The sequence below is a fragment of the Melospiza melodia genome, chromosome 3 (genome assembly GCF_035770615.1).
Source record: "Melospiza melodia melodia isolate bMelMel2 chromosome 3, bMelMel2.pri, whole genome shotgun sequence".
Taxonomy (NCBI): domain Eukaryota; kingdom Metazoa; phylum Chordata; class Aves; order Passeriformes; family Passerellidae; genus Melospiza; species Melospiza melodia.
In genome coordinates, this window is record NC_086196.1 from 125,970,904 (window position 1) to 125,988,797 (window position 17,894).

Below are 17,894 nucleotides of genomic sequence, written 5' to 3' on the forward strand. Positions count from 1 at the left end.
AAAAGCCAACATAAATAGGAGATTGAAAATAACTTCGTGTTTCTTTTTACCTAACACATCCACATCATGGATTTCAAGAGCTTTTTCAGTTTCACTTCAATTAAACAAGATCAACCCCAAACACTTGCCTGATCTTCACTTTCTATTTTGTCGCTCACATCCTTCTTGCCTTCCCCTTCTCCAATACCACCATCCTCATAGTCATGGAACTCTGTTGCTCCCTCTCCTGCTTCTTCTTCAAGTAACTCTTTTGGCAAACAAAATCCCTGCAAAGGTGAACAGAAACTCAAAATCTTCCTCAGTAGTAAGTACATTTTTCAGCTTAGTTTCTACTCAAGACTTTTACACATTAACTATATGCTTGCCATAAAGCCACTGTTACCTCTAATAACTTACCTTCAGAGCAAGCTCTGTAAAAATGCTGGTTAGAACAGAAAGCAGCTTTCCAGTACTCCTGTGAGATGCCAGTGAAATAGTGAGGTAGAACAGGATGAGGTCTGAATATTTGCAGAGCATGGGCTTTAGGCGCACCAGCAAATAGCACGACTGGTTGAAGAACTACAATTAAAGCAAAAAATCAGCTGTCAGTCATTACTTGTACTTACTGACATGCACCTCAGAGAGGCTCATGACAGTGACTGAAAACATGCTCAAAGTAGAAATATCAGTAGGTGAGTTTAAGTACTAATTCTAATGTTTCTGGAGCTTTTCCTAGATTTTTCACAAAAACTTGGTCTTCTTACTACAGGAATGTTTAGCTGTTTAGCTTTTGCCAGACACTAGAGAAGACTACTTTTATTTGTCCCCAGTTTCTCACATGCTTCTAGTTCTAAGGCACTAGGCAAGAAGAAGCAATGTAGTTAAAATTCTGAATATCTCAAGACTCCTAAGCCAAGAAACTCATGAAAAGAAAAAATTACCTTATGTTTATATGAAGTGCAGTCTTCCCTGTAAGATTTCAGGATCTCCAGGAGTTCTGAAACACCTAAAATTGCCTTCTGCACATGTAAAGCCTCCAAATCAGCAGACAGATCTTGATCCAAAAGTTTAGTTATATGTCCAGCTTTAATCACATCAAGTAAGGCCGCATCCTCTTTGTTTTCAAAAACATAAAAAAATGGAGATCAAATCAGACATTTTTAGAATGTTATAGCAAGCAATCTAGAAATAGCCACCCTGTCTAAATACACAATTTCTATTACAACAGTAATTTCCTTGTGTATTGGTACCTCTGACATACACTGTTTAAAATATTAATGTTTGCATGGTTTAAAATCTTCTGCTCCCCACTCAAGTATATTGACAAACTTACCATTTTCCTCTGAAGATTTTTCTTCCTCTTTTCCACCTTCCTGTTTTCTCTCTACCAAACACTGAACAGCATACAGAACAGCATGGATAACAGTTTCCACTTTTGTTGAGAATTGCTCCACAAACTCTTCATCCGACTGTTGATTTCCTTTTGAACATAGCACAGGCAGTTTTACATGCTAGTAAACATCAGATTACAGGCTCCTATGTTTCCTTTATGCAAGGACAAATGACAGCACTATGCAGCTTTTACTATACAGTTCTACCAAAATCTCCTTGTTAATTGTGACCTACAATTATGGTGCAGGATCCATCACTAATAGAGATGATAAAAATAATTCTACTGCACAAATAAAGTCTGGACTAAATTTTGCAAGTTTTAATTTCATGAAGATTTTGGATATCAGAAGGAACACAGGGCCACCTTCAGCAATAACCAAACTAATAAATTCTTGTGTCTTTACCAACATTATAAATCAGGTAGAGAAAAATTATCCTCACCAGTGCAATTTGACACAGGAGCAAGAAGCTGTGTTCTCCAGGCTGTGAAGTGTGAAGATGTGTTATTAACTTCTTCTTGTATATACTTCAGGCTCTTGATTAGGGCAATCTGATTTGCAGCTTCCATGTCTTGTCCATTTGGAAGAAACAGGGATTCTATGCTTTGTAACTGGGCTGACACTTCCAGCAAACAACTCACAGCTGATGTGCAAACTTCAAAGTCTTTCCTGCAACAGAAATACCATAATACTGAAACAAGAACAAACAGTCCAACTTCAGATTAAGCCTTTTCTTGGTCATGGATAAGGGAGAGGCAGCATATCTTCATCCTGAATTTAGTAAGTAAAAGATTTGACAAAAAGCTTATAGTCACACTTTGAAACAGAAAGAAAATGAGAAGAATATTATTAAATAGGCTACAAACTTATTTTAAAATGAAAATCTCTTCATTAAATTTATATTTGAAATTCACCTCAAATTTATATTTGAAATTCACCTCATTAGCTAAGGATCTATGGGGACAAAATCCTGAGAGACCAAAGACAAAGTGGGAAGCTGAGACAGAAATTTTTTTCACTTGTCAAGGGAATGGGAGAAGACATGACATACATTTCTTAAAGAGTCAGGCACTGCATTTTGCAAAAAAAATGAATGGAAAAATGTTTGAGGAGCACCTGAACCCACTTTTGAATATATGCATAGGCAAAAATTTCCAAAAATTACTTCACACCTACTATGTGAACATAAAGAAGAGATGTTCATGTGTAGGACTCACCAGGAATAAAAGGAGGTCTCACGTGACTGTTGTCTTACTCTGTCCACCTCTGCTTTCACGGCCTTCACATTTGCTATCATTGCAGTCAGTTGTGTAGCTACCTGCAGCCACAACTGATCCTTATTCCTCATCCTGCACCCAGGAGGCAACTGCTCAGCTGATACTGGAGACAAGTGCTTTAGATCTGAGGGAATCAGGTCAGGTATTCCTGCAAGAACATCTCCCATTTCAGGGACTGAACTCTGAGCAACGTTGGGTTTCACATCGCTCCTTTCACTGTCACTGCTCCTGGCTGACTCTTCTTTTGGGCAGCACTGGAGAAACCAAGACAGCTCCTCGAGAGCCATCACACACTGCATGCAGAGCTGCTGCAGTCTGTCTGTCCAGCATTGAACACTGTCTTGAGGAGGAAATGCTGCATTGTAGTCTCTGCCAGCAGTCAGCCTAGAATCTATCTCTTGTATACAACTCAGGAGATTCCTAGTAAAGATGAAAGAAAGAAGGTAAAATCACTGAGTCTTAAGTTGTACTTCATTTTTAAAAGATATATCTTTAACTAATTTTTTTTTTAAATCTAGCTAATAACTTCTCCTGGAAAGACTAAAACAATAGTTTGTTGGGTTTTTTTAAAATGTTGGTTAATTAGTGATTTTTTTCCCTCCCTGAATTATGAAATACTACAAAGCCCTGGAAATCTGATTGTTATGAAAGCCATAGTAATGCAGATAAATGTCCACAAAGTTTTACTATTTCTGTGACTGTAAAGCTAAGAAGTTTGTTTAGTTGGGGTTTTCTGTTTATTCATTTTTTTCAGGTTTCCTGGCCTCACAATAAATTTTGCAGCAATAATCTCCAGTCCAGAATTCCTTCTCTGTACAAAGGTGCTAGCTCCTAACCTGACTTATAGAAGTTTTATGGACTAGAGTGCTAAGCACAAATATGCTCAACAAAGGTGTCATTTGCAATGACTCTGATGACTCAAGAAATGAAATAAAAGATCACATAGAGTAAGAAAGATTCTTACACACTTTTCCTTTTACAGTTTTGACACAATATCCAGTATGTCCCACCTTTCTAGAATTTTTCTTTGTAAGCTGTTGATGTTTTATTTATTTTGGCTCAAAATACCATCCAGATCATTTATTTGCCCCAGGTCAAGCCAACAACTTGAATGTAAACAAAATTAACTTAGGCCAATACCAAATGAGAGATATAACAATCTGTAGGATTAATGGTTTAACTGTGTAATTAACTACAGAAATTAGTTCACATATATGCCTTACATGTTCTACAAAATTATTTTGATTCCAAAATACTGGCTGCAGTGATAAGATAAACTTAGATCTTTCCTATTTAGGCTTGAGAGGAGAAGAAATACTGGGAAGCAGAGGAAAAAGCTGTTACTTTCTTCTGCCTTATTTTCCATCTTTCTTGAACTGATCTGCTTACTGTCAAAACTTCTTGCCAACAATTTAACATTGGAAGATGGAAAATACCTGAGTAAGATCCACTGTTCTGTGAGTGCAGTAAGAGATCTCCTCTGTCTCACAAGCATCTGCATGAGGTGTGCAGTGAACCCTTTGCAGCGTTCAATGCTGCCCAGTCCAATATCCTAAACAAAACAGAGACAGAAAAGGTGAGAGGGGACAGTTAGATGAACAACGAGACAACAGCAGTCTGTGTGCCTCCATTTCACTGAGCAGGCTGAAAGATTATGGTTTAATTGAACAAGTCTTACAAAATTTGCATAAAATTTGCCTTTCAAGTCATTTCTGTAACAGTCACTCACATTAGATTTCATTCCACTGCAGTAATTCTTATCAGGAATTCAGTTCCAGTATTAAATCTGCCTTATACAAATAATGATTAAAATCTGAAGAAGTACCAGCCTAAATGCTTTACATTCATGACCAATGCTACAACCATTCATTTTACCAGATATGACAATTATTTTCACTCCTTTCATTAGAAGTGGACACATCTTAAAGCTCAGAATAGATGGTCACAACACAGAGCATAACTGATCACAGCCACATTCCACTATTTGTATCTATTATCGGGTGTGACTTTGATAAGATCATGTTGTAAAACAAGAGGTAAAGCATAGTGAGAGGAAGAACATCTGGAAGAGGTGCTTTATTACTGAAATTTTGGAAAAGTTGTTCTGGTATGGCAGAGCTCATTTGTCTGTTCTACTGGTTTTAGACCAATCTTTGATCTAAAAGATTGAGTCTAAAAGAGACACAGACTCCTGTTATGCCCAATTATACATATCAACTGATTTCTTCAAGAACATTAGACAACATTGGGATTATTTTCCTTACAAGTTTGGATTCAGCATTTAATGAGTTTCTTCATGCACAAAAATGAGGCAATTAGGGATCTGCTGGGATGAAAGATAATGTACACTGAACAGATCATTAACTTCTTTCCCTAAACCAATTTTGTCCCTACAGGAAACAGCAGGTTTCAACATGCTGCATTTAATGAGAGTTACAAAAGTGTCATATTTAGTGTCACATTACACAACACAGTGTTATCTCCCATCACTTTTTTACCACAAGGAAATTTCAGTCCAAGCTGGTAAATGAAGTTAACAGAACTAAGATTCTGGTTTTACCTTAGCAGGTGCTAACAAGGCTGTCTGGAGCCGTGAGTGACGTGCAAGTGACCGATAGAAGTACTTCTGGCACCCATCCCAGGCAGAAGAAATCTCTGTCAGCAACCTGGCAGAGCACAAAGAGTATGGTATTAAAAAAGTACCTCAGCATGCTGGAGCCACCACATCAGTTCTTCAACCCAACAGTTTTGCTTGAAATCTGTTGTTCAGAAAATGCATCGATCTTCCAATTCTGCATTTTATCTAAAAATATTCTAGTCTTAAGAAAACATTTGATTTTAAAAATAAATTCTAAGAAAACCCTAAGCAACAGCAGCAAGATCTCTATCTTTGAATACCATTTCATAGTGATATTGTTTTTCTTGCCTCCCATGCAGCTAAATCCAGCTTCATACAGAAGCCTTTCTTTTCACTCTGATACATAAACTAAATGCTTACATCCCAGGACAATAACCACCAAGTCTCAATGACAAAAAAGCCCTTGTTGACAGAAAAACAGTTAAAAAAAATCTGAAAAAACATCTTTCCCCTAAGAAAACTTTTCCAGTAATGCCCACATTGAAGTATATGTATTTTCTCCTGAAATATCCCATTATTTCATGAAGACAAAACAATGAAGAAATCCCTGAAATCACAGTTCACTTTCAATAAAATCATTAGCAGTTTATGCTCTAATATACTGCTAGCAAAGCATTCCAGGCAAGGCTGGACAGTGGAGGGCTAACTGAAATCTAATTCATGGAAAGAATGAAACTAAGGGTACAGTTGGTAAAGTGCAAATATAGAAAAAAATGAAATTAAAAAAGCCCCGAATCCTTGCTCAGTTGTACATACCAAACTGAGATGCAATGGGAGGAAGGGAATATGCAAAATCCTAAATGAATTACTGTTGAGAAACCCCAGTCTAAATCAACATGCCATAAATTCCATATATTACAGCTGCAATTGGCCCAATCTGAGGGTGAGAAGTCCTGGGTACATACGTGGTGTCCAGCTCCTGTGTGCAATCCACGGCAGCCAAGGCGCTGCGCACGTCCAGCGGACGGAGGTACAGAACTTCCCGGCAGTTTTCTGAGCGGGACCAAGACAGACCTTTCCGGTATGACAAACCTGGAACGGCATTTCAGCACACACCCTTTGATGCCCTCGGGTTTTGTATGAAAAATGTCACCCACACAGTTGGTAGTAAGACATCAAATGTTCTTATTTTGACAAGTCTTTGAACATGCTGCAAGTTTTGTAATGTAAGAACATGTTGTAGCTCAGCTATCTTGAGCTGAACAACACAGCTGAAATAAGACTAACACAGACCTGTGTACATTAAAGACTTTTCACTGCCCCATGTCCTTTAAGAAAGCTGAGTTAGGGATCATTTTTAAGATATGAATAGGCTGATGAATTAGGAGGGTAAAGGTGTTACCTTACATCATATTATGGTGGGTTTAGATATATTGGCAAAGATAGTAAAATACTCAAGAACTCTGTACTTTTAAACCAAGCCCATTTTTAGTGGAAGCTCACCTGTTTTAGCAAGGCTTTTAAAGAGATCTGACAAAGCCCGTTGCTTTTGCATCTGAATATGCTTTGCCTCTGATTTCTGCTTCTCCTTGGTTGCTGTCTGATCAAATGTTAAATTTTGCAGTTCCGCTACAGAAACAATAATACCACCTGTATAGAAGACAACAGACAAAGGTATGAGATTTAAATTTTCATGTACGCAAAGCATTCTCTAGGAAGACATATCTGCACTTTTTCCTGACTTGTTCCATTTATGGCAGAGAAGTCAACTGTGGTATGGACATCACAAGAAAACCTAACCTGTGAACTGGTCGAGATTTTCCACCAGGTTTAAGAATGAATTATTTTCTGTAACTGATGTACACATTTTCTTCATTTTCTTCGTCAGCTTAGACAGACGATACTGAAGAGAATCTGTATGAAATGTGATGACACCCTGACATTCTGGGAGTGCCTTCTGAAAAAAAAAATGGAAGAAAATTATACACAAACGCTCACAGCTCTTGTTTGATCCCTAGGAGTAAATTGCTTTTAAAAAGGGCTCAATTCTGCATTTATCTGAAACCCCAAAACATGTTCATGTGATTCTTTCATCAGTTCAGCACCAACACTTGAGAAAAATCGTAACACATGTATGTCAGGCAGGCATTATTTTTGAACAGTCAAGTGATCTTACTGTCTTAGATGTTTGTCATTACCTCTATGAAAAAAGTAGTCATTGCTTCAGGTCAGCTTCCTCTGCCTTCCAAGCTTAAAGGTATTAACCTAAATCACTAATGCCCCCAGGGTGTCAGGTAAGAACACCTTCACTCACTTTCCACTAGACAACAAAAACAGTGTGCAAGTAGAAATTATTAAATAACGGAATTAATTCCTCAGCATATCCAAAGCTTTTCAAATTTTTTTTTGTTCAATTTTTTTTTGTTCAATTTCAATTGTTTGCATGCATCTTCTTTAAGGAACGAAGACAACATGGAGCTGCAAGAAGTGAAACCAATAACCCTGTTAACCAACAGTAACAGGCTTACAAATCACCCACTAACAAACAAAACCCTCAATCAATCAAATACATTAGATTTGCGTTAAATTTCTGCCTCCTTACTCTACCCTCCTGTACAGGACTTTAGCAAGATCAGCCCTCCTCCTAGTCTGAAAAAACAGAACAAAGCTGAGGGTAACTCAGTATTTCCCACTCACCACCAAATTCTGATGAGTTATGATTGTCTGTCTTCTTGCATCTTGTTAATAAAAACTAATGATATGAATAGGAATCTCTTTCAGGAAGAAAATTAGCTGACTTCCTCTCTGAGCTGGGCAAATTATTTAGAGACATAGTAAGCTGAGACTCTCTGGAACAGGATTTACCATGCATCAGCTTGTCCAAGGCAAATGTTCACAGTCCACAAACTGTCAGTCAACAGCAAACGTGTCAATATAGTGCATTCCCTTATTAGTATCCAAGCCAAAAGTGATTCAGTATTTAATCAGACCTCATATGCACACAAATCCTACAGCTACATCATTATTTGTTTGGGTCCTTTTTTAGAAAAAAAGGGTAATAATAATTTCAACTCCCAGGCTATTTTACTTCACTAGTAGAGAAGTAATAAATTGCTGCAGACACTATGTAAGCAAATGGGAGATGAGATGTGTAACAGCCTCATCTCTGTGTATCAGACACAGATATAGTGCCAGATCAGTACAGACCATGCTTGTCATCCCATGCTGCATTCCCACCCATCTGCAGTGTTGCATAACACTGAACACAAGTAAGACCAAAAAAGTTTATGATATATTCAACAGATCTGACACTTACATAAGATTTTCCTGCATTAATCAGTGAAAAGCAATGTATAGATGAGAACAGACAAACTGTTCTTCCCACACTTAGAATAACTAATTCAGTCACCTTGGTAACATCTGTTCTAGCAGACAGAACCTTTCTCAATGTGTTGTTTAGCCTCTGAATTTTGGTTTCTTTGTCTTCAGACTCTTCTTGCTTTTGCATGCAGTCCAGCTGCTCTTCCTTACCAATCTCCACCAAGGCAGGCTGACACGGCTCATCCAGAACAACTTCAAACTTCTTCATGAATTTAAAGAGAGTTCTAATTACCAAATGAAAGAAAAAAAATTACTGGGTTTTGTAATCCTGGAAATCTCTCAGCTGCTGGAAATAAATGTTTTCACTGTGTTGTGAGCAGAAGAAACATTTCTGCATTCAAATGTAACATTATAGAGAAATCATTCAGAAGGAAGGTTTCAAAAAGGGGAGCATTATTTTAAGTTCTGACTTACCTGCGTATTTTTTCAACTGATTGCTTTATAGCCCAGAAGCTGACATCATTCCACCTGGAAATCTTCACAAATTCCTATTAGGAAAATAAATAATCAATGGGATTACTTATGTAAATGAAATGAACTATTTCTACATCAAAGATGATCTTTAAACCTTATCAGCTATGATGATCTGGTAGCTTTAAAATGCCAAACATTTCAGTAAGTGAGCAAATTATTGCACAGGCATCTTATTAACAAAGTATCTGCACTGCATAAAAACTGCTGCATAGCCAGATGTTGTGAAATGAACAGGGGCTTCATCCCTGGGTAGAAACCTTCATGGATAAACGGGACTGATCAAGCATTAAAGCTTTCAATCAAACCCTCCCCCACCTCAAGAATTAATTCTTACCAAAGAAAATGTTTAGTAGGGATTTCAGGGGCTAACAGAACTATTATAGACAAATTCAGATATTATCTGCTCCACTGTTTCTTTGGTTAGACTGATACATTGTCTGAGCCAAGTCTCCTTTTACCTTAAGTTCCTTTTCTATGGGCTGACGAAGTTCAGTGATTTTGGCCTCAACACACTCTGAAAACTGCTTATAGTAATTGTACAGATTCCACAGGATGCTGCACAGAACATCTAGAAGGGAGAAGGGACAGGACAGATAATAACAATAATAATCATCATCATCCTTTTTTTACAAGAGGGTATTTTTCAGTATCATTACAGTAAATAGATCACAGTTCTTTTTGGAAGCTTAGCAACACTGAAAACTGGGATAAATTGACCAGCAGGAAAACAGTAAAACAGCTCTATTGGCATGTGTTCTATGTATGAGCTCAGTGACCTGTCTGGAAAGTCTGGAACACCTGATGGCTGAATACTGGGATGCTGTATAGGTAACTCATCAGAGGTAATGCTAACAACTTACCCCTTTCTGCTCCTTGAGGCATCAGCAAGACATGGCAGTGGAAAACCAGCAGTGTTTGGAGCCGTGCCTGAAACTCTCCCAGAGTAGAGCCTTCAATGAAAGCCTGCAATGTGCTGACCAGAGTTTTCAGATCCATTTGCTCAGTTCCTGAACATTGCACCGGAAATTCAGAAAGAGAGAGAAAACAAAAAAAACCCTTAAAATATCTACTTGAAAATTGTTGTCTGGTCTTTATAACTTTCAACTGAATATTGAGTCTCAATTAGGAAAAGTTCAAAACAAAACAGGAAATGGGCAGAGAGGGGAAGAATTCTGATTTAATAAGTAAAACTAACAGATGAGATGCTGGAAGAAAGAAAGGGGAGCAAGAAGCAGCATTAAGATAGTGACTGAGAAGGTCACTTATATGTTGAATTTCAGAATCCATTGAGTATTTACAGCATTCCTATTCCCTATGAATGAATGGCTTTTTCAGTCATGATAAGCAACAGCACAAATAAGTCACTGCTAGTTCCTTAATTCCTCAAAGTCATGAGGACAGAAATAGAGCAGAAGAATGTGGTAGAGAATACAGTGTCTTTAGGGTATTATCTGTGGAAGAAGACATGCTGTCTTCTTGGAGATGTAATAAAACTTAAGGATCTGAAGCTCGTCAAGTGCATTAAGTAGTCATGAGATTGGAAACTTGGCCTCAAGCCAGGATACTGCTTTCATCTTTACAATTCCATTAAATTTGGGGGAGGCAAGTTGCTGCCCCTCATTCCCCTATTTTATGTAACATGAACACGTGCAGACAGATTTGCTAAGAACAGTATGTACCAAAATCTACTTTAAGAATTCTTTAGGTTTTATACAGAATGTATAAAGGTGCCTTTTCCAGTTGCAGATGAAGGCCTCCTACCCTCCAAATCTGTTTGAAATGTTTGTATATGCATGATATACAGCTATCACATTTGTACTTTCTTTTAGATGCTTTTTACAGACATCTTTTCTTTACATCACAACACAGGCCCTATGAGCCACAAGTAGTTTCACAAATATATACAAAGTTCACTGCATATGGAAAACCCTACACAGTCATGGAATTTACTGCAGGGCAAAGAACTATACCTGAAAGTGCATTATCAAATTCTGGCATTTAGGATCTTAATCATACATCCTTAGTAATTACTAGAATAAATTACATTAATTTTAAGGCCAGCACTTACCTTCTGTGTTTGCCTCTGTCTGTTCTTGAACATACTTCTCAATCATCTGATAGATTGAGAACCAGCGCTTTGTGGATTTCTCCACGTGCTGCTTCATAATATTGTCCAAACTGACTGACCAGCAACTAGAAATAATAAGAAAAGGGAGAGATAAATCAAAAATATCACGGGTACTTTGGGTTCAAAACAAGTAAAATTTGTTTTCTGTATCTATTAAACTAATGGAAAATTTAGCAGGATGAAAGAACCTGCACATAAGCTTAATATATACAATCAGTTTCTGAGGATCACTGTTTTTCTATCATTATTAAATATGAGAGAAGAAAAAGAGACAGGTTTAAAAGTTTATTTTCTCAGAAATTGAGGCAGACTTGTGGAATTCCTGATTGTGTCACACTGTGGCTTTAAAAATTTCATATGGTCTTAAACAGGAGACTGGACAATAATTTTTAAGGACAATTTAATGATGATTATTAAACAGAAAAAACCTTGCAGGCTCAGGAAACATTTGGATGAAAACAGGAGAGCACTGGTAAAATGTTGTTTCTACTACTCCTGAGGCAAATAGAGTCACCACAGCCTAGACACTCATTCTGATCCACTGCAGCTCCTCATTGGTGGTCTCTTTCTGTCACATATTTTCACCATGACAGATACACAGAAGCATGTTCCAAAATGAAGGCAATTCTGTACTGGAATGTGCCTCCATGTGGAGATGAAAGCTTACAGTATCTAAGGAAAAGCAGCATGGAAGGACAATCCTTACTTCAACTCCAGCCTGCGCCACTGAATGATCAGCTGTGTGACCAGATCCAGGTGCTTCCGCAGGGACAAGGCCCGACTGGCGTTCTCCTCCCAGTCCTAGAAAAGAAAAATTCCCCTTCACACAAGGCAGAAATGAGTCACTGCTTGGCAAAACTCATTGCATTACTCTGGATTACTGGGTTCCTGCTCTTTAAACTTTCAGCATGGAGCAAGTTCACTTCCCCAGATCCTGACAAGCAGACAGTTTTCATGTACTGTTTGTCATATAGTACCAAATATAGGTAAGGAAACATAAAAGAGAAAAATGAACTTTCCCTTAGACTTCTTCTTACCTGTGCCTTTGCAAGAAGAATTTCCAAGCCATTCAGAAACTTTGAGAGAGGACTAGAAAGTGGAAAACTCCGGATTCTGTCCATCACAACTAACAGCTGCAGAACAAAACCAAAACCATTCAGTAGATGCACTTCAACAGAAGAAGCCATGAAATTCAATTAATATCTATGAGCATAACTGGCCCTCACAAGAGATAAGAATTTTTTTTCTTTTTTATACATTTTTAAACTGTTTTCTCAATTTAGTATAAGATCACTAGGAGTTCAGTAAGGCCAATGCACTTGGAAGGCAGCACAAATTACATAAGGCAAAGAGCTCATCGGGAATCTGAGTTTCTACATTATCCCACAAAATGTAACCTGAAGACAACATAGATGCTGTAAGAGGGACTAAAAATAATTATTCTAAAGCATTATGAAAGAAACAACTTCAGAAGAAAACTGAGTAGAAGCAGCAAGACCTCAGGGATCTTTGAGCTATGGCAGACTGAAGACTGCTTAAAACTCTAAGTTCAGACTTGGCAGAATTCCACTTAACATTTCACGATTAAAATATAACAGTTATAATACATACAGCAATACCTATCCCTCTTATGAATAAACAGGTATGACTTCAAAACATCTGCATGAGTAATACAACATCTGTGCAAGCATATCAATGTGCATGCACGTGTCTATGCATATCTATACACATTCACACATAAATGCAATCCTAAAATGCTCCAGTTTCCCCCAAATATTTGTTGAGGTGTCTTTACCTGCACAAGTACAGGATGCTCTGGCCACTCCTGCAGTAGCCCATTTATTTCTTTAGCAAAATTGTCAAGCACAGGTTGGCACTGTCGGACTTGCTGAATATTGGGATGCTGATAGAAGTCATAAGGGCCATCTTGCTGCAGCACAAGATCCGAAGTCACTTCCTCAAAAAAGGTATTGTGGAGAAGAGTGCTCAGCAGAAGTTGGCTTCCCAAAAGACTGTCATTCATTTCAGCACCTAGGAAGCAAGTAAGGAAGACATCACACACGCTATTAGTTCTTTTCTCAGTTGAATAGATAAAGTTAGGGTTTTTTTCCTCCCCTGTATCCCAAGCCTTAGCATGTTATCTTTTACAAAGACATAAGACTATACCACTGGAACAATGAGATGGAGTATGGAACATGAGACATACTTAGAGTTTATATTCTCTATTTTATCAGATTTTCTATGAAAGTACAAGGAGTGTTATAAAGACAGGCTGTAATCCTGTCAGAAGAACAGATTGTCTGTATATAAATTTACATCAAGGAGATACTACTAAAAAGCAAGACTCAGTGGAAAAGTAATCCAACACAAAAAATTAATCTCACATACATTATGGCTCAGGTGCAAACACAAACATAAGGTACTGTAGAAACAACAGCCCTTATCTGCTTCATCTTAACTGCACACACACCTAGATCAGAACTGAAATACATAGCTGTGCTTTAACAAGTGATGATTCTGAGTTCTCACACATTGTTTAAAAAATTTACACATCAAGTTTTTGCAAATTCAGGGTGGAAAAAAACCCTATACCTTTTTTCTTTTTACTTTATATGCATAAGCTAAATTTAAAACAATTATTTAATGAACTTCACTGCAAAATTTACTTCTGAGAAATTTCTTCAAGTGCTTTATCTTCCATAGGACTATGCAGATGCTAAGATCAAAATTTCACTCAGTTGGTCTTCTATATTACCAAATGGAATTTAAAAATGCATAGAAGAATAAAAAAATCAAAGTATGCCATTCTGAACACGAGACAAATTCTCTGGAAAAAGAATTTTCTGTTTCGTACATTTCCCCCGTAACAGGTATTTCATGACCTGTAATGTGATTATTTTGAAACAGATCTTTACAAATCTAAACCAGCATATCTGAAATACTACTAGCAGTCTTACCAATTAAAGGATAGAATTGTGACACCAGGCATGCACCAGTCTGATAGCAGGAAATAAATGTACTGAAATAATGCTTGGCTTGATGAGAAGGCAGACTCTGTTGATACCACAGGGATCGAGCAAAATTTAAGCACAACTGCTGATGAACCTTCATTACTGTTTGCATGGAGCTCTTGGACAAAAGGGCTCTGTCAACTTCCAGCTGGTCTTCCACTGGATCTTCAGTTTCCATTTTTTCTTCTAAGCTTGGCTGAGCTGTGATATCTTCAAAGTCCTGCAAATTACATGATAATCAAAAATAAATTTTCATTTCTTCCTTTAATGCCTCTTCTCCCTATCTCCTCTTTTGCTTTTTTTGGCATTGCAATGACATGCTAATGATTTGCAGCTGGCACCATACAGACAGACTGCCAGTCTGAAACTGAACACAGGTGTACAGAACATTTCAGGGTGTAACTACAGCAGGCAGGAGTGCAGTACAGTGAACCCTGGGCTGCTGCCAACTAAACCTCTTTGCAGAAAAAGCAGAAGCAGCTGTGTCTGCTGTAAACCACCTCAACACCCTGTGGTTGCTTGAGGACCTGAACCATTCCGTCCCAGCTGCTTTATTTAATCAAGGAGATCAGCCTTCTCCATACATAGTAGAACCTCAGATGACCTTACTTGCTAAACAAACAAAATTCCAACTTTTTACAAGTAACTGTATTATCCTTCAGTTATATAATTTGGGATTATTCACCCAAAGCACAGTACAGTTCAAGCCTGGAAATTAATCCCAAAAACATTTTTCAACCAGAAGGTGAAATAAACCACAAGCACATAACTGAATACCTATCAAAATCTACCCCAATTTGGCTTTTGGTTGAAGGAAAAACTGCTTTATTCCTCATGTCATTTACAGCACTTATTTTCAGGAGCAATTTCAGAGGTAATTTTTGTGTTTCTTAACAGAGTTACAGCTATTACCTTTTCATGAAAAGGAAATCTCCTCCTGAATTCTTCTTCTTCCTCTTCCTCCTCGCTCCGTCCCTTCCCGTGGCTTTTACTCCTGTACCTGTACAGGCTGTGTTCCATTGCCTCCTGCTCCTGGGCACGGCGCTCCTGCTCGTCCCACTCGTTCACAATTGCCTAAGGAAACACAAAGCAAGATGCTTCTACACAAGTTAACATTTAACATCATCTCCTATTCCATCAATGGGACAGCATCTATTTTGCTGGGCTCTTCCATCCTCTGTGGTCTACAACAGCAGAAATCAAAGCCATCTAACATTTGTGAGTTACCCTCTTAACAAGCAAATGAGGAAAATGTAAAGACAATACCCAACAGAGTACTTGACCAAGTTCTGATCTCCTTTTTTAAACATTTAATAAAGAAACTCTCCACAAAGTTACCACTGGGGTGCATTTTTTTGTGTGTGTCCATCTTTGGGTTTTGTTGCCTGGGGCTTTTCTTACATAAATAAAATCTTTACTAATTATTACAGGCTATTGTTTTATGCCTTGATAAATTCAAACAAGTTAATCTAGTATACTAGATTATCTTTTACAATTAATTGGGAAAAAATTAGAAGATTTTAAAGAACATCATACTAATAATTATCAAGATATGGACTTCTAAAGATCATCTAATCCAACCCCTCTGCCATGGGCAGGGACATCCTCCACTAGACCAGGTTGCTCAAAGTCTCATCCAATCACTTACAAACACTTTCAGGGTTGCAGCGTCCACAACTTCTATGGACAACCAGTTTCTGTGTCTCACCATGCACATTTCAAAACAATTATTTTCATATCCGATCTAGATTTACTTTCTTTCAGTTAAAAACTCTTATGCCCTGTTCTACAAGCCTTGGTAAAAAGTCTCCTTCCCTCCTTTTTATAAATTGAAAAGCCACAACAAGGTCTCCTCATAGACATGTCTTCCCCCAGTCCAACAACCCCAGCTCTGTCAGCCTTCCTTCACAGGAGGGGTGTTCCAGCCCCCTGATGATTCCTGTGGCCCTCCTCTAGAGCTGTTTTAGCAGATCCATGTCTTGCACAGGGCACAAGTTCAGAGCAAGACTCCCAGCCATGGGCATCCAGAGCTTACCCGACACAGATGTCTGAAGAGCTGCAGAGATTTCGGGTCCATCTCTCCTCTGGATAGTACATGGCATCGAAGGTGCAACAAAGCATTCACCAGGAGCTGCTCCAGAGTTGGGGAAGGCTGCTCAGCTCCCTCAGATCCTCCCTCAGAGTGCTTCAGAGAGAACTTTTTAAGCCCATTAAGTACCCCAACTGAATTCACTGAGCATACAATTTCTGCCCGAGCAAAGTAAGTGGGGAAGGCCCGGCCCACAGAAGGAAATGCCAGCAGAGAAGTGAGGAGGTTGCTGAGGTCAGCTGGGCACACCGAGCTCTGCAGCACTGCGCTCGCTTCAGAAGCCACCAAGCGCATGCCGTGCTGCAGCTGCACGATGGCAGCCTGCAGGGGAACGATGGCATCAGGGAACACTGCATACTCCTCTGCCAGGCGTCTCCTGAACTGATGGTGTGACTGTTGCCACGATGCCTCTTCATTTAACAGGTTCTGCACAGCCTGCAGTGATTTAGGTCTCTCTCCGCGGAGGAACTGCAGGAGGCGGGAGAGAAGGTCTTGGACTGAGGAAACCTGTGCTATGCTGCTGATGTACTGGTGAGCCTCCTGGTACAAGCAATCATACAGAGGAGCTGCAGGCCTGAAGGCCTTCCTTCTAGAGAGACTGCTTATTTGTTCCTTCAACCTTTGCATTCTTTCATGCAACAGCCTGTTAAGAAATAACATTGACCGGTTCAGACATGGGAATATTTTTCATATGAACTTGTTTAAATAGATCTAACATAGCAGTTAGACACAGGAAAAGAATAAGCAGAAAAAACTCTGCTATTTTGTGTGAAACAACAAATAAGGAAAAAACAAGGTACAGCCACATTTAGCCCACACATGCGGATTTCTTCTCTCCTTGCCACTTCAACAAACTTCAAGTACTTTTTTCTTGCTACCTGACAGCTCAGTGAGCATTAAAAAAAAAATATTATCACAAGCAATTGGTAAAACTCTGCTATTCAGAACTTGCTTTCAATTATTATCATCTCTTTAAGCAGTAATATGGAACTACCAGAGCGTCTATATGTATAATAATGAAATAAAAAAATTCCTACTAAAAGTGGAAAATAAGGAATAATAGACAGTTATTATCTTCACGTACACAGAACACACCTGGAAGGCTGCAGAAAGGAAAAAAGCTCTCTTGGCTTAAAATTTCCTCCTGAAGTTCCTCTGATAAAAAAGAACTACATAAAGCCCTAAACATAGTAACAGTGGCTACAAATTCTAGTACCAACAGTGTACTCTACTCTGTGTGGTAAGAAATTTAATTCATCCACTGCAACACAGGCAAAGGCTATTGCTAAAATACATATATGTAGATTTCTCCCCAGTAAAAAAAGCTGAAGAAATTTGCAAAATAGCACTGGGACATATAATGGCCTTGAGAAACTACAATGATAGATAATTCATCTCATTTCAACTGATTGATAGTATTGTCACATTTAAGGAAAGTACTGTAATTTAAATGTATGGCATTGTTTTTACTTCTGGGCATGGTTTCAACTTCATCAATATATGATGGCCACTGATTTAATTGTTCTATTTTCAGCAGTACAAAGTGTACAGACAATTCCTTACTGCAAGTAAGGAGCACAGCTGCT

At 38.3% G+C, this 17,894-nt stretch overlaps 1 protein-coding gene across 1 annotated transcript in view; it reads right to left on the reverse strand.

Annotated features, from left to right (window-relative positions):
- Positions 1–17,894, reverse strand: part of MDN1 (midasin AAA ATPase 1) — a 92,168-nt gene that overhangs the window by 15,011 nt on the left and 59,263 nt on the right. The window contains exons 63-84 of the mRNA XM_063153010.1: positions 16,255–16,951; positions 15,132–15,293; positions 14,166–14,439; positions 13,004–13,239; positions 12,246–12,341; positions 11,915–12,009; positions 11,149–11,273; positions 9,941–10,087; positions 9,539–9,648; positions 9,021–9,094; positions 8,635–8,830; positions 7,026–7,182; positions 6,729–6,875; positions 6,191–6,317; positions 5,208–5,313; positions 4,084–4,199; positions 2,588–3,067; positions 1,813–2,039; positions 1,313–1,459; positions 921–1,093; positions 397–558; positions 129–266 (exon numbers count right to left, since the gene is read on the reverse strand). Of these exons, the coding sequence (XP_063009080.1) occupies positions 129–266; positions 397–558; positions 921–1,093; positions 1,313–1,459; positions 1,813–2,039; positions 2,588–3,067; positions 4,084–4,199; positions 5,208–5,313; positions 6,191–6,317; positions 6,729–6,875; positions 7,026–7,182; positions 8,635–8,830; positions 9,021–9,094; positions 9,539–9,648; positions 9,941–10,087; positions 11,149–11,273; positions 11,915–12,009; positions 12,246–12,341; positions 13,004–13,239; positions 14,166–14,439; positions 15,132–15,293; positions 16,255–16,951 (4,192 nt within the window). The remainder of the gene's footprint in view (positions 1–128; positions 267–396; positions 559–920; positions 1,094–1,312; positions 1,460–1,812; positions 2,040–2,587; positions 3,068–4,083; positions 4,200–5,207; positions 5,314–6,190; positions 6,318–6,728; positions 6,876–7,025; positions 7,183–8,634; positions 8,831–9,020; positions 9,095–9,538; positions 9,649–9,940; positions 10,088–11,148; positions 11,274–11,914; positions 12,010–12,245; positions 12,342–13,003; positions 13,240–14,165; positions 14,440–15,131; positions 15,294–16,254; positions 16,952–17,894) is intronic.